Raw genomic sequence first — 26,777 nt, forward strand, 5'->3', positions numbered from 1 at the left:
GCAGATAACCAGCATGTGACCTGCTGATTGGTGCTTGTCTACTGATCTGTCCATTTAGGCTGTCAGTCCAAGTGATTGAATAGCAGCAACTCTGATGCTTCTTCAGTTCCTCGTCTTTCAGAAGATCATACACTGGCAGATATACCGAATTGGCAAATTACATTTTCAAATCTGCCTGATCAACAAACCGACTAATATCTAGTGTATGAATATATGTGCGCATTGTAGTTCAACCCTCCATACATGTACCAAATATCATATGATTTTATTGTCATGTATAAAGCCAACTTAAAACAATGACCCCCAGCAACTGCCCAAGAGACCCATGTGAATACCTGTGTTGCCTACTGTGCCGGGCAAACCTTAATTATTTTCAGTAAATCAAACATTAAGTAATTGAGAAAGACACAATATATTGAGCTTTAATTATTTTATTTCATTCTCAGAATTTTATTAGCAGATAATTCTATAAATCAAATATTAAAGGAGAAGCAAACCCATTATGAAAAAAACCCTACCCCCACCCCACATAAACCCCTTCCCTCCTCTGCCCCCAAGCCTAGCTGCTATCCCGGGCAAATGCCCCTAACTTTTTACTTACCCCTCGGTGCGGATTCAGGGATCGGAGTTCACGGCAGCCATCTTCTGGGTCTTTGGCAATCCAAGAATGAGACCGGCGGAGCGGCGCATGCGCAGTTGAAGCAATTTCCCAGTTCACAACTGTGCATGTGCCGAAATTGACGGAAATTGCGGGAAGAAGACACGAAGACCCTCTTCAGTTTCTTTCACAGTCTCTTCAGTGTTTTCTTTTTTGATTTTCTCAAATCTTTCTGTATTCCCCGTGTTCTCACTTTTCTGAATAGTTTGTGGGGGTTTCCTATACTTTTCCTAGTCTTTTCTGAGTGTTCTTCGTACTCAGCATTCTCACTGCTTTCCTCACTGTTCCTGTTGCAGATTTTTCTGATGAATCGTATCATTATACAGATCCTCTTCTTCAACCTCAAGGTGATCTTACGGCAAATCTTCTTATGATTCTTCTTACTTTTTTTTTTATCTTCCTCCATTTCAATATGGGGATCTCATAATAGGTGCACAGAATCTCTGCAAAACTCACATTTTCTTTTCTCACTGTTTGTTATATTCATTCATCGTTCTCTTCTTATTGAAAAAATCCTAACAAAGTTGAACATTCTTCGGCTAGGCTTCTGCTTTTGCAACTGTGGCTTTCCACAGTCTGTACACAGATTCTCAGCAGTCCCTATACTGCTGTCTGTTTTTTTGCTCTTCCTTGTGTTCTACTACACTTTCCTTCTGACATTTATTTTTTTGCTTTTGTGTTGTTTTTAACACTTTTCTTACTGCTATTTGAGTATTCTTTATACTCACCGTTCTCGGTGCTTTCTAATTTTTCGGAGTTTTATCACTGGTTTTTGTTTTTATTTGTATTCTAATTTTGTTGAGTATACTGACTAATATGCCTTTTATTCCTCTAGGCATCTGCTTTTCCAACTGTGGCTTTCCACAGTCGCTTTTAATTTCTTCACACTCTTCTGTGTGTTCTGTTGGAGTTTCTGTCTGACATTTGTTGCTATTGATGTCAGCTGATTTGTTGAAGACAAGAATGAGTGTTAATTGCAGAAATAAAGTTATAACTAATTATTTTGTTTTACAAATATCTAACAGTGCAAATACCAGAGGAGAATAGTTTGGGTGAGAAGTCCCATCCTACTATTCCTGAAAACTGACCTATTTTCTCATTTCTGAAAATGAGTGGCAGATGGCAGGACATTTTGAGTCTTGTACCCAACATATAATAAAAGTGCCAATGTTTGCTCTATAACCTGCTTCTTCATAAAATGTTTAAGGACTACTAATGTCAAAAAGAATATTTTTTTTTTTACATATTTAGAATCTGTTCCTCCAGCATTTATTTATTTATATACAATTGTATCTTACACGAGTACCTTTTCATTCTAATATCCTGCAAAGGGCTGTGAATAGCATTGGACAGATTTTTATTAACCTAAAAGCCACTGCTTTCTTAACAGCTTTTCATTGACATGCTGAATAAATGGAGCTGATTGTCCTGGTCAACCTCAATGGCTGCTCCAGCAGTTATGAATAAAGCGAAGCTGGTCTGCACACCCAGGCCTTCCTCTGTTACTGTTGTTAGGTGCTCAGTCCTTTGGGGATACTGCTCTCCTCACGATTCAATGGACTATACAAGTGAAGTACTGCCACACAATAGCAGTTGCAATGGTGGTTATCCCCAACCTCATTTTCTGCTTGATAATTAGTGATGACCCCTAAGCTTAGCTTCTTAACAGCTGCTCAGAGCCCACTGAGCATGTCACTGACACTTTCCAAGATGGCGACCCCCTGTGATGAGTTTGAAGTCCTGGATCATTGCTGCTATTGAGATGCTGAAACGTTAGGATGGAGCAATATGATTTCCCCTCTTGTGTTTCCCATAATAGCCCAGTAAGTCAGATCACTTTCATTTGATAAATGAGTTGATAATTTGCTCAGAAGCATCAGCCACTAATGAATGAACTTTACTAAAACCTGTCATAGATCAAATGTTACAAATTAAGTTTTAGCTGCTGCTATGGAAAAACAGGGCCACCATTGGGGGGAAGGGGTACTGTTGTCTGGGGGCCATGAAATAGAGGGCTCCAATATGGAAAAGTTAAATTAGCTGGCTGTGAAAGGGGTGGGACTGCGAAGTGGCAGATCTGAGGTGCATTTCGCCACATTTTACTTGTTGTAATGTCTCACTAACCAGGGGCTCAGGTAACTAGTGGGCTAATACTTGTACCCCCTGTACATTTTCATTATTATTATTAATACCAACAAATTCTAAAACCCTGTATAATGGAAGAGAGTAAGCATCAAAAATACATGTTACATACAAACACTCAGTACGTAAGGAAAAGAGGGTCCTGCTCAAAAGAGCTTACAGCACACTAAAGGATATTAGAATACCACAGAGAAGACATGGTTTGCCATTATTACCCAGTCAGTAGGGGACACCCACCATAGAAATAAGTAGCACAAAACAAGAAATTTGAATAACCTCCTTTTTTGCAAACTAACCACCTTTTGCTTCTAAATAATGTCAGGAGATACCAATGTATCTAAGTTTTTAATATGTGAATTCTCCTGCCACAGACTCCTTAAGTTACTTTTCTATTAGTTATTCAGTGCCATCATTGCCTTTGCACTGCCCTCCATTCTCCACATTCAGGCAATTCCCATTTCCTCATCTGAACAATATCAACATCCAATCCTTTATTCACATACATACATCTCACAATAACATATTATTCTAGTCTGGAATATGAACAATCCCAACTAACCAGTGTCAGACCAACTGTAGGTAATGTTCTTCCATTCCTGCACATGCAACCACTAAACTCTATTACTTGCTACTCGACTGAGACCTGCACTCTCTATGAGATTACTCCTGAACTAAACCTATGGAGTGGGTGATCTTTTCCCATAATGGGCACAGTAGCATGTAGAGAATTTTTCTAACTACATGTGTGAGAGCTCAGCTTCAACAGAACTGAGTAGCCAGACAAGACAATTTTAGTGTTCTTCTGCAATGCTCCCCCAATGATTTTATTTTCCACACAACTTTACACATTTGTCCTAAATGTTTACATTGGTAATATGCATTTTCTTCCTATCAAACAGTCACTGTCATGCATCAGTATTTATTTTTGACATTACAATGCCCCATGCAGTGTGCAAAATGAAAATCTTTGAAAATAGTCACAGGCTCTGCTCTCCATTTTGGAGCACAGAGACCTGTGGACTGCTCTTTGAATCAAATATGGCCTGCGTTAGGTGTCCTCCCCTCTTGCCCCCTATCCATCCCTACGCTTCATTCAGATGAGCAAGGTAGCGATTGGCTCGATGTGCTACCTGTATTGTGGCCTTGTACTTACTATCTCAAGGCAGGCAGTAAGGAAAATGCTGGACAGGTGCCCTTTAAGAGATTAGTACCTTATTTGTGAAGTTCTTCAGTGGTCCCAAGTTGAACACCTGTGTTGCAAACCAGCTCCAGACATGGGGGCAAATTTACTTACCTTTGAAGATGCGGCAGCATTGGCTTTGCCGCACTTCGCCAGGGCGGCGCTAATTCACTAAAGTCCAAAGTTGCGCTCAGGGAGGCGAAAGGTAGTGAAGTTACGGTAGCGTTAATTTGTCAAGCAAAGTGAAGTTACGGTAGCGATACCTAATTTGCGCCAAGTTAAAGTACAATGGAGAGTTGTTATATTGCCCTACACATGTGCCCACTGTATAGTTTAGGTGCGATATGTTAGGAAATGAAGGGGGGGAGGAGGGTATCCCCAATAAAATGTACAATCTTTTTCAGCCTATCACCCTTAAAAAAGTAAAAGACGTCAGCGTTTTTTGGGACTTAGAAAAAATTTCACCTTTTTTTGAAGCAAGCCCTATCTACTCTATTGCACTTCGCCTTCTCCATCTCCAATGAATAACAATATTAGTCAAAAAAACTAGAATAATAAAATAGAATAAGATGAGTAATCTAGTTGAAGAGGATCTCACAGCACAAGAGTGTTTTTACCTTTCACCAACCAACCCCAATGCACATTTTGCCACTTAGGCTTCTTCAGAAGAAAATGCACACCGGGTTGGTTTTCCCAAATTATTACAAATGTTGAGATTTGCAGCCTCAAATTGAATGGAGCAATGTGATATGTGTTTGTGTGTGAGTTTTTTTTCTTAAATATGCTAGTACTCCAGAATGAAAAAAAAAACTTGTGAAACACATGGTCATGTAAAAAACCTGCATGAGTTTTGTTGCATTTGTCTCTTTGTCCTATGAACTTGAAAATTCTTTGAAATCTACATTTTTTAGTTTTATTTTAAATTTTTTTTCAAAATGTAGATCTCTCTTTCATTCCTCAAACATTCCTAACAAGCATTTTAATTTCAATGTAATGCTGGCTACACCCCTCACTCCAGGAGAATCCAATAAAATGTCTGATATGTAGTTAGTAAAGTGTAATTCAATTTCAAGCACTAGAACTGTTTTTTGTTCTTTCATTTCAGGTATAATGAGGAAAAAGACATAGTTCATGACCACTCAGGGGACAGAGGCACATAGTTCACAGAGTCTGTGTCGTTTCACATTTAGGGCAAGCTAAGTAGAGATTAGGGTGCATTAAATGTCCACAATGTGGGGACATGAATTTACTCTGGGGCCCAGTAAAAACTAGTTATTCCACTGGTCTGGTATGGTCAAGTTGTCTAAGTCACCATCCCAGTAAGTCTCGAATGGTGCATCCCAATGAATACACATAACTCCTGGCTTGGTAATAAGTAAATGTATGTGTTTATTATTGGAAATAAAGCACTAGCTTCTATAATGATCATTTTCTAATTGTGGAGGGTAAGTGCCCCACCCAGTTAATAACACATGGGAAAAAGTGTGCTAGCTGTACCATTCTAAGGGGAGCCCAATGAAGATTAACTTTTGTTCTGGATTGTCTCCAGGTTATTGGAGGCTGTGGAGAAGGATGGGGGTATGCAGTACTATTGCTGGCATGCTATGTGGTGTCATATGGAGTAGAGTGACTAAGTTAATAAGTGGAATAAGTTGCCTGTCTAGTTTTGAGTGAAAATATCTCCTTTATGTAACCAATATTTGCCATATCTACAGTAAGATGTGTTGCAATGATATATATCTTGACCAGGGCTGCTCCTGCCATAAGGCAAGGTGAGAACATAATTCCACCTCTGGTAACATCTGAATTTCCATTTTTCAACACAGAAATTCAACTTTGCTATTGCAGCGAGCGCGATGCAGCCCTCCTTGACCCGCTCCGGTACTAAAAGTTGAAAGCGTGGAGCCGGAGACAGCAGCAGCCCCTGAAATGCAGCTGAGCTTGACATAAGGAAAATGAATGCCACCATGTGCCTTAGGTTTGTTTACTTTATGTTAACCTATAGTTGATCTTGTCATTACCATTATAGGCGCTAAAGTCTGTTCTAAGCTATTTCTCATCCTTTTGCTTTAAAAGCAGAGGTAAAGATTTTAGAGGGTATAACAATCTCTGAAAAATAATTATTTTAATTAATTCTGCTCTGTGTCGCTATGACAATACAGTTGCGTCCAGTTCTGTGTGGATTATTGAGAGAATAAGGGGTAGATTGAGAGTTTAAAATGTATGAGTTGAGTGTTTGGTCTACAATTTGGTCTACAAACTTTACAAAATATATATATATATATTCCTCCCCACTAAACACTTTTGGGGGAATGCAGTAAAAGTTGGTCATGGATTTGCAATGCGAAACGTTATGCCTCTGTGCAAACAAATCATATATATTTATATATATATATATATAAAAAATATATATATATATTATATAAAAACATATAGCTTTTGCGAACGCGGAAACTGTTTTCAGAAAATTGTGAGAACTTTTCAGATTTTGATCAATAACCCCCTTCCTGTTCCTTTTGGTAGTAACACATTTAAACCTTTAAAAAAAAATGAAAATAATATAATTTTATTTGAAAGCTAAAACTTCTATAACATTTGCCAGTAAGTTCTTCTCTTATAAATTCGATGCTACTAAAGTTATACATTCGGAAGATGTGTATATGAGTGTACTTCACAACTAAGGAAATGACAATGTCGTTTAAAAAGCTTCCTGCTTCAATTTGAAGAAGTAGGTAGAACTGAGCAACACTCTCTTAGCATGGTCTGCAGTTTGCATTTATGTTAAGAGGAAGCTGCAAGTTGGTTGATAAAGAAGGTTACACTGTATGTAAATTTCCCTTCTTTTTTACAATTCCTTCTCCATTTCACATGCTAACAGTTGCTACAGATTAAGTTGTTTTGTGTTTATTGCAGGGACTAATACATTTGGGGGTCTCTGCATTACAATGGTCCTGTATCTGAATTCGCTGATGGTCTTGTTCCTGCTACAGTTCCAAAACTGTATGGCTGAAGGTAAGAGTAAGATTTTGGTATTCATTTATTATTGTTTTGTTAAAGACTTTATTCAATTCAAATGGGCACAGTGGTTTCCCAGACTCTGTGTAAAGGCTCACAATTAAAAAATGCTTAATTTAGTTTTAGACAGTGGTTTATACATTGGACATACTGTTTTTACCTTTCTGCTCAAGAGTTTGAGTTGGATGCTCTATATCCATAGATTTCCATGACTATCCATAACCATGTTTTTGTTTAATTGATTTTTCTTAATTAATAGCTAAATGGATATGTTTAACGATGCAGTAAATTGTACTGGAATTAGTATTCTTACTTTTTATCTTTATTTAAAATTCAAAAACTTTCAATACATTTTGAATAATCAAAAAACGATGTTTATATTTTGGAAAACCCACACACGGTTCCCATATAACTATGTAACATGTCTCAGAATACTGAATGTTACACTTATTCACCAAAAATAGCTTTCAAAATTCAATTTCATGTTTTTTATGATAATATTGTCTGTTTATCTTTCCCTCTATCCATGTGCCTCGTCTATCTGGCTTTCTTTTATCCTTTTCTGTTTTATTGCCCATAGTTATAGGCAGCACCATATTGAGTATGCACAGGGCTGCTACCCAACCAAAATATCATCCTCATATCGCCAATAACATTGGTATCAAGTATCTTTTTTTGCTGGCAGAGCTGGTAGAAGAGTGGCCAGGTGGCAGCTGTAGGCATAGAATGCAAAACCCATGGGGCACGGTTTTGTAGTTTTCAGCATTATCTTGATGCTTTGCATTAAATATTTAATTTTTTATTATTAATTACTTCCTAATGGCATAGGGCAAGATGCCAACCCTAAGAGCTCTACAGATATTTTTGTTAAGAAGGAGAATACTATTTTATATATTCTGTGATGTGATTACATTTCATGTGATTTCACTGATAATCAGCTCAGTAGATAAAAAGGAAATTCTATGCATATTCTAACACTGACACGCCAATACTAATGTTGTTAATACTACGTTATTTTCATCAGCCTAAGTGTCATTTAAAGACCCACCCTTTTTCTTCGAACCATAAATCTGCTAACACTGCAGCTTCCCTATTTTCCTTTGTAAGAGATTGTAAGGACTGTGGAGTATGTAGCAAATAATGTACCACTAACTCTCAATTACTCTGCTACAATGTTACAATGCAGCAAAATAAGTTTTATGATCTCTGATAACTTGAACTGGTTTCGTTATGTACAGGGGGCTGCTTGGTGATTTTCCATATTTTATAATAAAGAATGCCTGTGGTGAGCATTAGCAGCTGCAGTATCGTAGTTTACCTTAAAACAAACTTCAGTATACTGTAGACCAGTGCTGTCCAACTCCTATGTTACAGAGGGTGGGAATTTTTCTAATCTACATGGTGGAGGGCCGATAACGTAAGCCAGTGTTAGCCACTCCCTGTTTTTAGACCACACTCACTTTAAGCCACACCCATGTTACCACAAGACCATATTCACATTAATAGCACACCAAAAAAAACAATTGGTTGGTGCTCACTGCAGGGATCAGGGCCGGAACTAGGGGTAGGCAGAGTAGGTTGCCCTCATTGAGGGGTGCACTTTTTTCAAGCGTTTATTTAATAATTTGTTTCAGTAATCATGGTCACCCAGTTGGGTGGAATCCATCTCCTTCCCCTTCTCCCTCTTGCCGGCAAGTAATAGCTCCTTCTGTGCGGTGCACCACAATGTGCGTACATGCGTCAATGACTGATGTGTTGGGTGACAGAGAGAGCAGAGAGCTGGGGGGCTGCTTGGTGTGGCTCTCACTGCTCTCAGCCTTGCACAGTTGCACTGAACTGAAGACTTTCTTTCTATTACTGTAAAGTGTGAAGCTTCCTGCTGGCACAGCCAGGTACAGATTTGGGGCCCATATGTTTGCTGTTGCTGCTGGGCGCTGGCACAGGTACATAAATACTTGGGGGCAATATGATGTGATCAGATTTATTTTTGTCTGCTGCTGACACAGGTAAAGATTGGGGGCAATATGATGGCTGCAGGAGGACTGTATGATGGATGGCTGCTGAGCTTGCTGGTATAGGTACAGGGGCAGTAATATAAATGAAAAAGTGTTGTACATATTCTTGCTCTCTTTATTTAAAAACCATCATGGTAAGGAGGGAAATGTTAATGCAGGACAGGGGGGCACTGATTGAAGCTCTTGCCTAGGGTGCCAAACTACCTTGTGCCTGCCCTGGCAAAGATGTCACTCATATGTGAAAAAAGTTAAGTCATATTAAGAAATACCCATAAATCCATATGCCTCCTCCTCCCCTGTGTATAAAACAGTACCCCAGCATATGAGTAAACACCTTAGGGGCCACAAACAATAATTTTCAAATGCTAACAGACCCCCAGAACAAATACCAAAGTATGGCACACACAGGAACATATAGAAGGCAAAACAGCAGGAGACAGGAATCAGGACCAGTCTAATATGTACTACATACATTGACACAGTGCTGGTGCCCCATTAGCATTTTGTATAAAGTGTGAACAGGTGAACAATGTGGGCAGTTTCAGATTCAAAATTGACGTGCGTCAAAATAATTTTGACTCCCATTGATTGAATGCGTTTCGTGAATTTTTTGCTGTTTCGCTAATTTCGCATGAGTTCTTACATGTGTTTCCCCATAATGGAACTTGTAACCATTACTCTGCTAAAGCTCAGATGCTAACACTGTAAGAAATGTATATATTGGCATTAATGAGACTGTACTATAAATACTGTATTATGTGCATCCATGTAACCCACCCACACCTGAGCTCAGACTGTACCGGACAGTTAAAATTGACCTTGGTCTGTCAAATTTTGGGTCAGCTTGCTTATGAGAGTATTACATGTGCATGGAGCAGTTGCTTTGCATACTCAGGGTGATGCCACAGTGGGTATTTGTATGTGTTTTCCATGCAAAACTTTCCCTGGGAAACAGCTGAGATAAAAAGTAAAGGAATTCTGTCAATAAATCTAAGGATTGCTGGGGTTATGGCACATGTGTGTTACTATCATCCACAGGAAGTCGCCTCCTGCATATGCTTTAACCAGGATGATTTTCATACAATTTCCTTAGAGCCGATTCCGAGTGTTTTGTTTGGGAGAAATGTCAGGGGCAAAATCCCAGAATAATACTAGAACATCCAAAGATTTGCTTCTCGCTTAAATTCACAATAGACATTAAGATTTGTCTCTCCTTAATGATCGATTTTAGAGCAATGCGACAAATCCATCAAGTTATCGTGCATCTAACCATTTTTTATCCGACATTGGTCAGAAAATTGATCGGGCAGAATATTGATCGGGCAGGTTAGAAGATTGTCATCGTCCACAGTGAAATGTATGCAGTGTCCAATTGTTTTTAGGGCCAAGCAGGCAGCTAGCCACAGTTTTGCTGGCTTCCATGGTCTTTTTAGTTGATGGATAAATCAAACATATAAAAGATTGTTTCAGGATAAGCTTGGTCTTATGATAACGAAAATATCTTTTAAAAATCTCAACAGCTATGGCTACCTTAACAAAAGGGTTGCAACTGAGGCCCATATTAAAAATTTACTGGCAAAATAATTGCAGTTACATTTAGGTTCCCATTCCTCTATGTTAGCCCCCTATATCTGCAAGTTACACCAAAGATACTTGCTTCCTTCACAACCTGGTCATTATAAATGATCCATATAAACTGACCAATATGTGATCACTGATCCACTGATCCACTTTATCTAGCATCTAATATCTTAATCACATTAGGGGGAAGATTTACATATGGTCGAATATCGAGGGTTAATTAACCCTCGATATTCGACTGGCGAAAGGTAAATCCTTCGACTTCGAATATCGAAGTCGAAGGATTTACCGCAATTAGTTTGATCGAACGATTGAACGATTAAATCATTCAAATCGAACGATTCGAAGGATTTTAATCAATCGATCAAACGATTTTTCTACGACCAAAAACACCTTAGAAAGCCTATGGGGACCTTAGGTTTTAGGTGGCGAAGTAGGGCCTATTTTACTATTCTTCTGTATCCTGACTTTGTGCCAGGTTACCGGCTGGTTTTGACCCCGGGCTCTTTGACCTGACTACGCTCCTTGTTCCTGATTCTGTACTGCACTGTCTGCCTGGTACTGTTCTGACCTATTTATCCTGACTACGCTCCTGGCTCCTGATTCTGTACTGCACCGTTCGGTTGGTCTGTGCCAAGACTTCACTCTCTGTTCCCCATTCCTCCTGTATGCATTACGGTTTCCTTGCTTGCCCAGAACTATCTCCCTGGTCCTCTCACTTTAAGACCTGGCAGGATCCAAGTATCGGAGGCTCCTCCCGAAGCCAAAGGCGGCTGCTAAAGGCAGAAGTGTTGGGATACCATACGTTACACCTATATATAGCAGCAATAACTGTTTACAGCAGGGTCGGACTGGGGGGCCTGGGGCCCACCGGAACTGCTGTCCAGGGCCCCCCTACTGTGACGTGAAGGCTCCACTTGGCACACTTGCCCAGGCAGCGCATCACGCATGTGCAAACATTGCACGGCGCGCATGCGCAAACGGCGCTGCGATGCGCCAGAAAAAAACATTTTTTGTTTGGAAAAACTGTTGGGAGAGGAAGTCTGGCTCGGCGGGGGCCCACTAGGGTCGAGGCCCACCGGGTTTTTTCCCGGTGTCCCGCCAGGCCAGTCCGACACTGGTTTACAGCCAATGCTAGGCCAGGATAAAAATTGGAATGCTTAAAGACAGGGCTGATTCTGCCCAATTTGCCGCGCAAGATGGCCTTAGTTTTTGCCGCCCCCTGCCTCCCCACATCACTTACCTTCAGCGTCGGACGGGGGTCAGGGGGGTCCACATTGCTAGTGCAGAGAGCGCAATTGCGATCTCTGCACTAGAAGAGCTGAATTTCTGGGTTGAAAACCGGAATTTAGTTACCGGACATTTTTGCCGCCCCTGGCAACCAGGGGGGTGCTGCCGCCTCAACTCGCCTCATTGGCGGAGCGCCCCTGCTTATAGACTTGTTTCTGTACCAGAAAATGTTTACCATTATATAGGACCAGATTTAAATCAATGACAAAACCTTCTTTCATTGTGCTTAGGGGTGAGATTCAATAGGAAGAGAAAAACTTCATGTAATCGGGTGAGTCCACTTTTTTTCCCCATGGACTTCAACAGAGTTTATGTGATTAACAGTGAGAATTGAATCTGTTTTTTTGGGAAAACTGGAATTGAAGAAGGGGAAAAGTCATCCTTATCTAATTGAATCTGGCCCTCAATGTGATGTATTGCCATAAAGGACAAAATGTTGCATTTGTATCTCTGTATCAAATCATCATCTTGAAGGAGACATATTGCATAACAACTACAAACCCCTCCAAGACAATAGACAATAACGAATAATATTGTCTTGGTTTTACTTTTGGCTAAAAATTTATATTATCTCTCAAAATGTCCCCTTTGTTTTCCCTTTTGTCTGACATGGCTCCTGTTCCTCTTTCATTTGAGTGGATGGGTGTGGCCTGAATAGCCAATCACATAACCACATACCTCCCAACTGTCCTGATTTCTGCGGGACAGGGCGCTACGCACAGCAGATCTTTTTGTCCTTCTTTCCATTTTTCAAATCAGGTTAGCCTTGCTGCAGATCCTATCCTACAATGCAGTGTGCTGAGTGCCACCGGCTCCTCTGCATAGTCTGGGAAAGGTAGTGACAGATAATGGAACAGATGGACAGGAATGTAGGGTTTTTATAGGAATTTTCAATAAATCAACCCACCAGACGATATTCAAAAGGAGTATAATGCACATTCTTGCTTTTCACAATATGTCTCCTTTAATAAGGCACGATCCATGAACATGCAAACAACTCAACTGAAAAAAGTGTTTGGAAGGTGAACAACCCTTTTAAATAGCTGACATAAATGCATGTATTTCTTTGATTAGATGCAAATGGTATCTGAGACAGACTGATGTAAAACATACTGAATATTCTGCCAATTTCAATCAGGCAGCTAAGTTTAAAATACTACTAATACCACAGAACACCCGCTTGTGGTGGCAGCATCCCAATACCTCGACAACTGGCAACGTGAACAAGAACTACTGGTCTTCGTACCCCCCAGGAGTCATCAGATAAATAGATTATTGGCATCTTATCCACTGAGTCCCATATAACACCATTTACTATATTATGAGCTGTATGTTTTGTAATGTACTTGTATGTTATTGATAATACTATATTGAAAATTGTTAATCTTACGCAATGTTCACTTTTACTATTCATTTCAATGCACAACGAAGACAATTTTTACCTGTTTAAATATAAATAAAAACATGTTTGAAAAAAAAAAAAAAATACTACTAATACAAAAATAATTTGCACCTCAAACCCGGGACTAAATTAGGACCTACCTTTTAATTCATTACTTTAAAGTAAATCCAAACTTTGGGAATGACAAATTAATATAATTGTAACAGTTAAATGGCTTTGTGCAAAGTATTGATTTGTGATGTGAGATGTTACTAAGTATTTACTATAATACTAATTTCACTTTATTGTCAGTCAGTTACACTGAACCTTTTAGTTCTTCTTCCCCTTTAAGGAGTAAATGGGTTTTCTTTTTAGAAAAGTCTCACTTCCCTCTTTCTCAGCTAAAGTGGTGTGCATCCCTTACTTTGCACAGAACCGCAGATAATTTATTATGCAGATATGGGGTTGCCTTCTGATGTCAGCACTGGTGCAGTCAACCTGCATCCTGTCCTGCTTTTCTTGTTGTCAGGAGTGCTTTATTAAATATGTGACAGGGGGATTTTCCCATGGCCTACTATCAACATTTGCAATAACATTTGAACGAAGGGTCCTCCTGACAAATCCCTTAAAGTTTTTCATTGGACCACTTGGTTACAAGGAAAGTTTCTTGCAAAAACCTGTCCTCTTCAATATTTTTATTAGAGTACCATGCACCAGCTTTTATTGGTCTCTTTATGTCTCTCCTCCTTCATTTTATAGCTTCCTCCCAAAGGAACATGGGCAGCCACACAGAATGCCAAAGGGTGCAACACCAGTAGGCCTTCACCTATCACGTCCTTATAAACGTTCTTGAACTTTTAACCACTTTTTGGTTGAATTTGTTTGTGAAAACTTACAATTTCTCTTGTTGTTCCATATACATGCACCCATAGACTGGGGTGAACTGTGAGTACATTCTCTCCCCTTCATTATTTTTGTGTATTCCTGTTTTTAGACTTTGATATACTTTGGTAGGGCTTATATTGGCTTTCTGCACCATTCTCTCTAATTGCAACACCAGTACTCATTAGTTTACAATGCTGTATCACTAATGATGTCAAATCATGAAGATATTGGTTGTGTTATAAGGGTTTGTATTTTCCACTGCACATCAATACAATTTCTCGCGATAAGGAGAATAGAGATCAAAGCAAAATAGGTAGTAGAAGTTTATTGGCAGATTTACTAAAGTTCGAATGGTGTATTTGAATTTTTGATTTTTTTGGTCAAAAAACAAAAAAAATCATGTGTCAAAAAAAATGTTGCATGTCAAAAAATTTGACATGCAAAAGTCAAGTTTTCGATTGAATTTTAGATGTTTGCATTCTTCAGAAATAACATAATATTTGAATTGTGAATAAAATCAAATTTGTTAGAGTATAAAAAAAAATCACATTACTCTAAAATTATACCTTTGATAAATAACCCCCTAAGTGTCTAAAATGCCAAATGGAGCACTTTGTATGGTGCTTATAGTAAAGGGAAACTATTGCAAAAATGAAAATTTTATAAAAGCTGCATCATACTGAAATAAGAAACTTTCTAAAAGTTGGGTGTTAGATATTCATTTGCAGTTAAATCCAAAATATCTTATGGGGGGCTCCCTTTCCTAGCAGATGTATTAGAGCTCGTTCAAATAACTGATTCCAGTACAAACAAAATCTAACAAAATAACTGCCCTTTGCACAAATCCTGTATGTAGAGAAGATGTCTGGTGTTTTTAATAGAGTGAGCTCTAATACATCTTCTAGGCAAAAGGAGCCCCCCTATAAGATATATTGGATCTAACTGTCAATGAATATCTAACACCCAACTCCTGCATGAAGACAGAATGAAGAGAAACAGATGCTGAGAGGGATAGTGAAGATAAACTTGATTATTTCAGAAATGGAACAGAATATTTAATTGATTATATTTAGAAAACATCTTCTTTCAGTGTGCTGAAGCTTATATTAAATCTTTATTTTCAAGATAGCTCCACTGTAAGCATCACTACTGTCACCAATGGAAAAAGACATACTGACATGAAGTCCGGGAGCTTGTAGCTGCAGCTCCATCAACCTTATTAAGAATCTGGCCCTGTTCTTTATTGCTAAGATGTCTAAAAATCAGCATCAGCCCGGTATTTGTAGATGCCTAAAGAGAAGTATGTTGGTATTTTTCCAAGAAACACACATACTGTATTTTATTATAATTATATATACTAGTTCTGCCCAACATGAATCACAGCTGTAACATTATTTGTGCATTCACTAGTAATGTAACTAACCGGCACTGGGCCCGGGTGCAGGCCGTGCAGCCGTCCCCCCTCCAGAAGCGACCTTCTTGGCGGATACACAGGCGCGCGAACTGCCGGTGGGCCTGAGGGGGTTGGGCCCTGGTGCAATTGCATCCCCCTCTCCCCCTGTAGTTCTGCCACTGGCATTCACCCACCCAGCAGTGCAGCCTCCTATATAAACTGAGATGGAGTAAAAGGCAAGGAGTTGTTCTGGGTCAATCAAACCTTTACCAACTCTTCTGAGCCTACTAGGGAAATGTCTGTTAGTTTTCTTCATGGCAACAACAATATGTTCTCCCATGAGAGAGGTTGCCATCTGACCACTATTATACTTTTCCTGATTGTAAAAATGATACTTGCAAATCTTATCAAAAAATATGAAAATAGTATTAGCACAAATATATACATACCACCAAGTTATAAGATCAAGGCAAAAAAGGGACAAACCACAGGGAGCAGATACACTTGCCAGTGATGAGAACACCCCAACGTTTGGCACTATAGCCTTTGTCAAGGGGAATTCTGATGTGTCACCAAGCTATCTAAGGTATAAATACCCCTTTCAATTAGACTCGAAAATCTCTGTTTTCACGTGCCTCCGCATTCGTGACGTCACACGCGCCAGCGTTATTACGCTGGGTAAAGCCCAACGTAATTACGCAGCTCTCTACTTATGCAAATACTGATGACAGTATCAGTGTACATTATATCATAGCAACCAGTGTCGGACTGGCCCACAGGGATACCAGGAAAACTCCCGGTGGGCCCAGGTGTCAGTGGGCCTTTTGCTTGAATCCATTTGGCCTATTTCATGGTAATTTCCTATTTCTTTAAGGTAACAAAGAGGCTTAATAATGAAAGAATAGAGTATAGTATGTAGAGAAAAAAGTCTAGGAGAATAAAGAGGTTGAGTGAGGAGAAGAAGTATAATAGTTTGGAAAGTGGGCCCTCAGCCTAAGGTTTTTCGTGTGGGCCCTTGGCATCCCAGTCCGACACCGATAGCAACACAAGTGGCGCATTATATAGAGAAAAGAAGGGTTTTAGGCATCAAATCTCTGCACTAATAGGGATGGAAAGATTTAGTCACTATATAAAAGAGAATTTTAAAATAGCACCTTTGTTTATTAAGTATTATTTTCTTTATTGAGTGTGCATCCCCTCTCTATTTTCATATATGGTTTTGGGTAACGGAATGTGGGGTTATCCGGGGGTTATTTGCACCTCATATTTTTCAAAAAAGATCTTTTTTCCCTTTCTAATACTGGGAGTGCCCTCCATTAACTTATATTTGTAAATCTTATAAAAAAGGAAGAGAGACGGTGAAAGGAAGCCTGCTATTTCCTTCAAAAAGATACCTGCTTCTGCATCACCAGGATGCACTTGCCCTGTTTTTTGAGTTCCTACATAGTTCTGACACACACATATACACTCAAACATGATCCTTAAAAGGGATGCTCACCACTGTGTTAAATTTAGTATGATGTAGAGAGTGATATTCTGAGATAATTTGCAATTGGTTTATTTTTTATTATTTTTTATAAGTTTTGAGTTTTTTTTTCAGAAGCTCTCCAGTTTGCTATTTTTTGCAATCTGGTTTCTAATGTCCAACCATGCACTGATTTGAATGAGAGATTGGGATATGAATAAGAGAAGGCTGAAAAGAAAGACGATTAATTAAAATAATAGCAGTAACAATAAATGTGTAGCCTTACAGAGAATTTGTTTTTTTTAGATGGGGTCAGTGACCCCATATGAAAGCTGGAAAGAGTCAGAAGAAGATGGGAAATAACTCAAAAACAATAAAAAATATAATTGAAAAGTTGCTTAGAATTAGCCATTCTATAAAATACTAAAAGTAAATTAAAGGTGAGATGTCCCTTTAATTTATATAGCTCCTACACATCTATGCACCAGTTTATAGAGATTGTTTGTCAATCACCTCAGTCCCTGACTCATCGGTGCTTGCAATGTAGGTTTCCTCTTACACACACCAGGGTCAGTTACATTGATAGCCAATTAACCTGCTAGTATGCTTTTTGAAGCATGGGAGAAAACTCGTGTCTCAAGTCAACATGGGTATGACAAATACATTGCAGATAGTTACATAGTTATATAGTTACATAGTTACATAGTTAAATTGGGTTGAAAAAAGACAAAGTTCATCAAGTTCAACCCCTCCAAATGAAAACCCAGCATCCATACACATACCCCTCCCTACTTTTAATTAAATTCTATATACCCATACCTATACTAACTATAGAGCTTAGTATCACAATAGCCTTTGATATTATGTCTGTCCAAAAATTCATCCAAGCCATTCTTAAAGGCATTAACTGAATCAGCCATCACATCATCACCCGGCAGTGCATTCCACAACCTCACTGTCCTGACTGTGAAGAACCCTCTACGTTGCTTCAAATGAAAGTTCTTTTCTTCTAGTCTAAAGGGGTGGCCTCTGGTACGGTGATCCACTTTATGGGTAAAAAGGTCCCCTGCTATTTGCCTATAATGTCCTCTAATGTACTTGTAAAGTGGAATCATGTCCCCTTGCAAGTGCCTTTTTTCTGGAGAAAACAACCTGAACCTTGACAGTCTACTCTCATTATTTAAATCTTCCATCCCTCTAACCAATTTAGTTGCATGTCTCTGCACTCTCTCCAGCTCATTTATATCCCTCTTAAGGACTGGAGTCCAAAACTGCACTGCATACTCCAGATGAGGCCTCACCAGGGACCTATAAAGAGGCATAATTATATTTTTTCTTTATTTGCTTTAGTGGCCACAGAATGGTACTGCCCAGAATTAGACAATTTTTTATCTACAAAAAACCCTAGATCCTTCTCTGTTAAAGGAAAAGGAAAGGCTTGTTGTACTTGGGGGTGCCAAATGTTAGGCATCCCCAAGTGATTGTATTGACCTACCTGAAACCCCAGACTGGTGCTCCTATCAGCAGAAAACTGCACTGGCCCGGGGTTATACCCGTGAGCCCCACAGAACGATCCACTACCCTCTTCTTCTTTATTCAAATTTCCTGGGGCAAACACATGTGCAGTTGAATGAAATAGCTGACTTTAGTTGAAGTTCGGCTTTTCGTTCTACTGCACATGCACACCAGGCAAAGAAGGAGGAAGAAGATCGCTCCGTGGTGCTCACTGGAATAACCCCAGGCTGGTGCAATTTTCTGCTGATAGGAGCACCGGCCTGGGGTTTCAGATAAGTCAATACAATCACTTGGGAGTGCCTAACATTTGGAATCCCCAAGTGCAACAAGCCTTTCCTTCTCCTTTAAGGAAACTCCCAGCACACTGCCATTTAGTGTATAACTTGCATTTATATTATTTTTGCCAGGTTGGAACTGAAATTAGGTCCCAAGCATTGCAAGGTACTCTGCTACCCAAATTATATTGATATTGGAAATTGATTTCTTGTTACTCAGGCTTCCCAAAGTCTAAACATAATATCAACCCCTTTATAAGAAAACTGATCTGTGAGTGATCTGTAAACAATCTATAAAATATCTGCATTTAAATACTGTAAGTACTACAGGTATGGAACCTGTTATCTAGAATGCAACTCCACTGCAATTTTCCCAATAATATTTGTGATGAGAAAAAGTGAAGCTGCAGACACGTTTAGGTTAGTTGCTCTGTAACATCCTATCAGCTCTAAATCTACCGAAGAACATCTCTGCCAAGCTTTGAAAACCTTTGTACGGAAATACAGTATTTTTTTATTTTATGATTTTCTTTATCCTTTGTTTTAAAAACATATATCTAAGGAAGCAGTGTTCTTTGCGGGAAAAATGGCAGGCGCTATTATGAGCAAATATCATAAAAATATAACGTTTGTTTTTTTTTATTGTGGTTAAATTCAAAGTTCATCAAAGACAACAAACAAGGCATGGCATTGTTTAGACAACAGATAAAAGATGGCTGAATACAGAAGAGCTGATAGCAGAAAAACAAAAAACCCAAACCATACTTTGTCATCTAAGCTGATGAAAAAATGTAATGATTTTCTGTTTGATGCATAAGGCCTATGGCACACAGGGTTTTTTTCCACCATTGTAAAAACCCCAGTCCGATCCTGTCCATATTCCCTGTGTGTGTATTGACAGGTATGTGATCCCATTGTCATTGCACACGTTTCCCTTTTTTCTGAGAGCATCTAAATTTAACAATGCAAAGACAAATGGTCAAACAGAATATCAGTTTCAAAACGATATGCTTTCTCAAACTTTGGGAGATTACAAGACAGCTAATTTTTTTTTTTGCTGCAAGGTCTGAAGCTGGAATGTCCATCTTGCAGGCCTTCCAACTGTACTGCTCAACTTCTCTCCGACAATGCATTGCCGGTGGCTTATGGTGGATGACTGTTTAAAGTAGCAGCTAAAAATGTATAATAAACAGCATAAATGTCAATCCAATGCCAATCACAATTCACATACTGCAAATGAGTTACAGGAGTTGAGCCCCATCCCCTTGTTCCTTCTATATGAGGAAGTAACATTTAACAGGAGTTTATTAATGGAAGCTGAGCTGCGGTTTATTTCTGAGAAAAAGTACAGACTGACCACAGCTATGATTGTCTCTGTGACAATGTCCAGAGATACTGCTATCAATGTGTTATTTATGCCCACAAACAATATGATGTGCTGTGTAGTGTATTCCTAGTGTCGTGTATTCCTAGGGATGAACAATTTTATTTCAATACAACAAAAAAAGAACACTTTTTTTTGCAGGCATGGAGAGAATTAGTTCCTTGGTAATTGTGACTGTCTCTATAGGTTTCCATATATAGCAATGCTGATACGCTGTATGGTTGGAATTCTAAATGTAGATTATCATTCGCATCAGACTCCTAAATTCACAGAGTAAAAAATTCAAGTACATTAGAGGACATTATAGACAAATAGCAGGGGACCTTTTTACCCATAAAGTGGATCACCGTACCAGAGGCCACCCCTTTAGACTAGAAGAAAAGAACTTTCATTTGAAGCAACGTAGGGGGTTCTTCACAGTGAGGACAGTGAGGTTGTGGAATGCACTGCCGGGTGATGTTGTGATGGCTGATTCAGTTAATGCCTTTAAGAATGGCTTGGATGATTTTTTGGACAGACATAATATCAAAGGCTATTGTGATACTAAGCTCTATAGTTAGTATAGGTATGGGTATATAGAATTTAATTAAAAGTAGGGAGGGGTGTGTGTATGGATGCTGGGTTTTCATTTGCAGGGGTTGAACTTGATGGACTTTGTCTTTTTTCAACCCAATTTAACTATGTAACTATGTACTATGTAGAGTAGGATCAATATGAAAATGCAGCTGAAACTAATGAAACAATTTAAGTCTGAAACACACAACTTACCTGTAACTGCTTACACTCTTTAGGGCCCAAGTTCAGAATTTACTAGTCCACCAGCCTCTGCTGTAGCTGGCAATCCAAATACATCTTGAACATCTTTAAATTTATCATCATTGACATTAAAGGACAAGGAAAGTTAAACTAAAGAAGTAGGCTAGAAATGTTGTACATTATGTTTTGAGCTTCTGTACCAGCCCAAGGCAACCACAGCCCTTTACCAGTAAAGATCTGTGTCTCCAAAGATGTCCCAGTTGCTCCCCATCTTCTTTTTTGCTGATTCACTGCACATGCTCTGTGCTGCTGCTGTCACTTACTGAGCTTAGGGACCCACTCACAAAATACAGTACACATAGAATAGAAATCTCACAATATAAGGCTGATTAGTAATTAATACAGATAATTACTACATGGCAGCACAGAAACCAGTGCAACTAGCACCAGAATGTAATAATCAGTCCTGTAGCATCAGCTTATATTACAGACAAACCTCATTTTCTGATTAATAATTTGTGATGACCCCTAAACTTAGCTTCTCAACAGCTGCTCAGAGCCGACTGAGCATGTGAGTGTTGCAGACACTTTCCAAGATGGTGACCCCGTGACAAGTTTGAAGTCCTGGATCATTGCTGCTATTGAGAAGCTGAAACTTTAGGCTGGTGCAATAAGTGCAGTATATAAAACATGGCATGTTTAGCCCTATTCATTTTCAGGGTTTAGTTCTCCTTTAATATCATCTTTATTTTAAAATGACAGATGAAGAACAATGTTTAAGGTTAAAATAATTTTCATTAAGCATGGTAATCTAAAATGTTGTTCTGCATCTGCCAAGTCTCAAGAAAAGGCAATTTTAATGAATATACCGTGGACAGAAATGTTATCATTTTTAATTTATGAATGTATTAAAGCTGAATCAGATGAAAAAACACAACTTAATGTTTAAACATGAAGTGGAATCATAATGACAGAATCCATATTAATAGTACAGGTATGGGGTCCTTCATCCAGAACGCTCTCCCATAGACTCCATTTTAATCAAATATTTAACATTTTAAAAAAAAGATTTCCTTTTTCTCTGTAATAATAAAACTGTACTTTGTAATTGATCCCAACTAAGATTGGATTTTTAGCAGGTCTAAAGTAAAAAAAATCCAAATTATGGAAAAACCCCTTATATAGAAAAACCTAAGGTGCTGAGTATTCTAGATAACAGGTCCCTTACCTCTAAAAGTAATGCAAAATTACAAGAGTTCCAAGGATGCAGAATCTACATTTCTATGAATACAGTTGTGCTATGGGATAAGCAAGTTGCCCAGTATTTAACTTTTTTTTTAACTTGAATTGTCCTTATTTGGACAAAAATACTGGCAGGGAAAGGGATAATAAGGGAAAAACAAGAATTGATAAGATTATCTAATGGAGCAAGTATAGTAAAGTTCAAATTGCTTTTCTATTTAAATTTCAAATTTTTCAAATAGGTTGAATTTTTCTCACCTTTGATGAATTTTATAAAGCTAGTTAAGGTTAAAAATATTTTTACTGATCTTGTTCCATCATCTAAACTTTTCCAAAAAAAAAAACCTCAACATTTGCAAAGTTTGAGAGGGTGAAACCATTTTATCCTATGGCTAGAAACATTTCACAATTCAAGTCTATAGGAAATTCCAGTAAGATCTTTTTAAAAATGCTTCAATAGATAATATATATAAATATAAGGGATTTCACTGACAACTGTAATTTTTTACACTGGTGAAAAGAAGGAAACGATCAGCACAAATAATCTAGCATTCTCATTGATTTTGTATACCATGCCCAAAACCTTAGTATGACACTGACTGGCTCATTAATTAATTAATGATTGGAGTTAAAAGGTTTATAATATAATTTATAATTTAAACAAGTAGACTCAAACGTTTGTGTGGGTGTGATCTCTATATGTACACAATACACTGTGCTGTTCTTGTCAACACAATATCTCTATCTACATTTCTTTTTAAAACGTATATCACAAAATAATGTGAATTTTTTTTTTTTATTAAGCGTCTTACAAAATGAAAATTAAAAGCTTATTGGTTGCTTTCATAGTCATTAGCTTTAAACCCTTTGTTGGATTTATTGGCTTTACACCAGAGTATCATTGTTCTGTGAAGACAGATGCGTTAACTGTCTTCACCAATCTCTGATATGAAAGTGAATAGGCCACCTTGTTTCAGAACTGTCGTACTGACTGAAAATCCTATTTTAGAGGTAAAATGCCTTAGGGTTTGCGACTTGAAAATGAAGTCCCTTTTTAACACAGACATTTGAGTTGATTCCGATGGAGCCACATCAATAGAACACAGTCACATCTATCAGTCTTTATGGTGTTGGAAACAATCATATCTTTCTAAAAGAACTGGAAAGAGATGTTTTTTTAAGTAAATCTGGTGAAAAACAGTGTCAGAAATAGGGAGAGTACAGTTTATGAACCTTTATCGCTTTATTTTTTTTTATCTTTTATTTATTTTTTATAAATAGAAAAAAACAACAAAAAATTGCTATACACAGCGATCCAATAGACATTACAAAAACAAAACAAAAAAAAAAACAAAAGGAAAGAGGGGATGATAGTATACGGGAGGGACGGGGGATGGGAAATAGGAGGAAAGGAATCTCTCCGAACAATAGGCTGGCCGACTCCTCTCGTCGTCTCCATCTGTGTCTTCCCTTATATTGGCCTCTCTTAACACCAGTCCAATTTGTGAATGAAGTCCGGATCCTTCACCAATTTCTGGAGAGCCTGGGCTCTAATGGAAGACACTTTGCTCCTGGCCATTTGGCATTCCACAATGCAAAGCTGGAGTCAACCAGCCACATACGCTCTCCTTTTCCCAATGCAGTGTTACCTTTATCGCTTTCTTGTTAAATTCTTTGTTAGTTGCAACGTTCATCTTTTGTTAATTGCCGCATGCCTGACAATTTCTCATTGAGGTTCTTTAGCAGGACATTTTGAAGATAACCTACTCCTAACAGGAACAAGCTAAGCAGGTGATAAATGTTGCCATAGGACAAATTGCAAAAGAATAACCAGTAGATGGAGGATTAATAATAATAATAATATGTACAGGTAAATCTCTTTCACCAGTTGTGGTAGCCCCATACGGCTTACAATTTTCTAGGGAGTGTCAATATAACTTAGGACATAGGTTCCTACATTTAATCTAGTGATTTTTGGAAATATCTACTAGTGAATAAAGCATCAGAGAGTTCATTGTACTGTTCCCTTATAAATTGTGAGCATATCTTTCACTGTAAGAGCCACATCTCCAAACAAAACCAAACTGGCTTGCTTTTCTTTTTAACTTTCCATGCTCTGTATCAGCTTTTCTGATCTTTCTCTTTCATTTAAAAGTGAACTGTGCCCCATTCAACTCTGTGAGGTTATATGGACATAGCCAGCGTCGGATTGGGGGTGTCTGGCCACACCAGGGCTGTACCCCACACACACCTCGAGCCCCCAAACCCAGTCATGAGGTCCCCAAAAACCCCAATATCACAACATACTTCTCCTGTATGTCATTTTTATTTGTGCTTTTTCTTTGAGCAACTTCCGGAACTTACAAAGGTCTGAAGCAGTGTGGAATAATAGCAGAAAATCTGGTGTTCGCATGGCATAAAATAACACAAAACTTTATAAGTGCACCATTTATTTTATAAAGTTATATTATACACTGTTTTTCCGGCACATTTCGTTTTACACAGCATAATAAAACCCTTCCTAGGCTGCTATTTGGGGGAAGTGTGGGCAGCCATTTTCTGTTACATTGCTCAGTGTGTGAGCTTCAGCTTAACCAGTCAGAATCCTCCATCTTTGCATTGACCATCTGTTAAACGGAGAAGGTATCTGTGAGTCTGATACGCTGCTGCTAACTATATATACCTATGAAGAGTTTCTATATGAATCGCAAAGGGGAGAAGAGTAAAAAATAGAAGGAGGGTGTGTGGAAACTGCACTTCTCTATTTCTTAGTACACAGGAAGTGTTTGCAGGAAGTGCTGGTTCCCACGTATATTGCAGAGCAAATTTCCCTGCCAATAACTGCATTTTTATGCTGTCGAAAGGGAGGGCACTGGTGTGACCTCTTTGAAATATAATGCTGGCATTCATTTTAAGCACAACCAACTGGGTTTAATTCTTTAGACAGCAACCTATCAAAATAAATTATAATCTCATTTCATTCAATATACAATGTTTTATTGACGCCTGTGTACTTTTTCTAACTTCACATGTGTCTTATTGAGTGAACAGTAAAAACAGCACTCTGCTGTACAGTGTTCGAGAATGGCAGTCCCAGCAGTTCTGCCTTATAAAAGATGGGCAAAGGGTATAAAAAAGGAAAAGGTGGGATGGTTAACTTAAAGGTGTTGTAAACCACGGCAATAACTTGTATTAAGATGTAGAGAGTGATATTCTGAGACAATTTGCATTTGGTTTTGATTTTTTATTATTTGTGGTTTTTGAATTATGTGGCTTCTTATTCATCAGCTCTCCAGTTTGCAATTTCAGCAATCTGGTTGTTAGGGTCCAAGAAACTATGCACTGATTTGAGGGCCTGAATAGAAAGATGAATAATAAAAAGTACCGATAATAATAATAATTTGTAGCCTTACAAAACTGATTTATATGACATTGCCTAGCAAATTAGTCAGGCAAAAATGGCAAATTTGGGCTCCTTCCTGCAGGCAGGAAATATAGGATGGTGTTCAGATAATACAATTAACAAACCCGCACTTATGTTGAGGGCAAGAGTTGCAACTGGTCTGAAAAGTGCAAAAGGGGTGCTAAAAGAAATACGTGGCAGTTATGCACCCGTTAACTTCTTTTATTTCTTTAATTTACAAAATCTATACATATAACCCCATGTCCTTTGTATCTCCATTTATTATCTATGATGTTTCTAGCCTGTTCTTGCCAGAATGCCCTTATTTTAAGGCTTTATTGGTTAAGATATAGAGATAGACAAATGCGACTCTAATTAATTTCTACATAACTGCACCCCAGAAATGTTAACTTACCCTGCAGAACCAAAACACGTGAATACAGCACCACAATACCTTTGGTACAAGCAGGTTGGATGCCTTCGTGCACTTTGCTTAGTGGCATAAAGTGAGGGTTGCAGGCCCGAGCAATCAGGTACCTTAAATCATGTGTGGATTACCAAACTCATGTGTGGTTTCTGCATCCGAATGCTTCCCCAACCATTTTTATTCACTCCAGACCCGGCTTTTCAAAAGAATCAAAACTTGGCACCTAAAACCTGCCAAAATTTTTATTTTTTGTCTGGGGATAAAAATCAGAAGCAGCAGCAAGCCAAGGAATTTGGATGTAGAAACCATGTGTGAGTTTAGGAGGCTTGAGCATTATTAAATCAGCCCCTTATACCAATGCCAGACAATGCTTATATCAGCCTGAAGAAACTGTGAATCCGCTCCTCTCAGTGACAAAATTTGCTGCGTCTGTCTCACCCGAGTGGAAGCAATGTTTCTGATTGCAGGAGAGGGCAGCGGAGGAGCAAATGTGTTTGACAGATCCATGCTTGTATAATTATAGGTGGGCATGGATGGTTACAAGTTTAAACAAATGTGTGCTTTATGACTGCTAGCTTTCATCTAGACTGACTCCATAACATTGCCTCCACCAAAAATATCCCTGGGGAGTCTCAAACCATGTCCTGCTACACATGACCCAGAGATGGTATTTAGGAGCAATAGTCAATAAAGAATTTTTCGATAGGTTAAAGACAATATTGTATCTAGCTACAGTCATATCCCCAGCTGAATATAACAACTTCTATGTA

At 38.5% G+C, this 26,777-nt stretch overlaps 1 protein-coding gene across 8 annotated transcripts in view; it reads left to right on the plus strand.

Annotated features, from left to right (window-relative positions):
• Positions 1–6,699: 6,699 nt before the first annotated feature.
• LOC495208 (receptor-type tyrosine-protein phosphatase C) overlaps positions 6,700–26,777 on the plus strand; it is an 88,756-nt gene continuing 68,678 nt past the window's right edge. For all 8 annotated transcript variants that reach the window (XM_041561566.1, XM_041561567.1, XM_041561569.1 and 5 more), the window contains exons 1-2: positions 6,700–6,803; positions 6,894–6,992. In XM_041561566.1, coding sequence (XP_041417500.1) covers positions 6,926–6,992 — 67 coding nt within the window. In that variant the 5' untranslated portion in view covers positions 6,700–6,803; positions 6,894–6,925. The remainder of the gene's footprint in view (positions 6,804–6,893; positions 6,993–26,777) is intronic.

This window comes from Xenopus laevis, chromosome 4S (genome assembly GCF_017654675.1).
Source record: "Xenopus laevis strain J_2021 chromosome 4S, Xenopus_laevis_v10.1, whole genome shotgun sequence".
In the NCBI taxonomy this organism is placed as follows: domain Eukaryota; kingdom Metazoa; phylum Chordata; class Amphibia; order Anura; family Pipidae; genus Xenopus; species Xenopus laevis.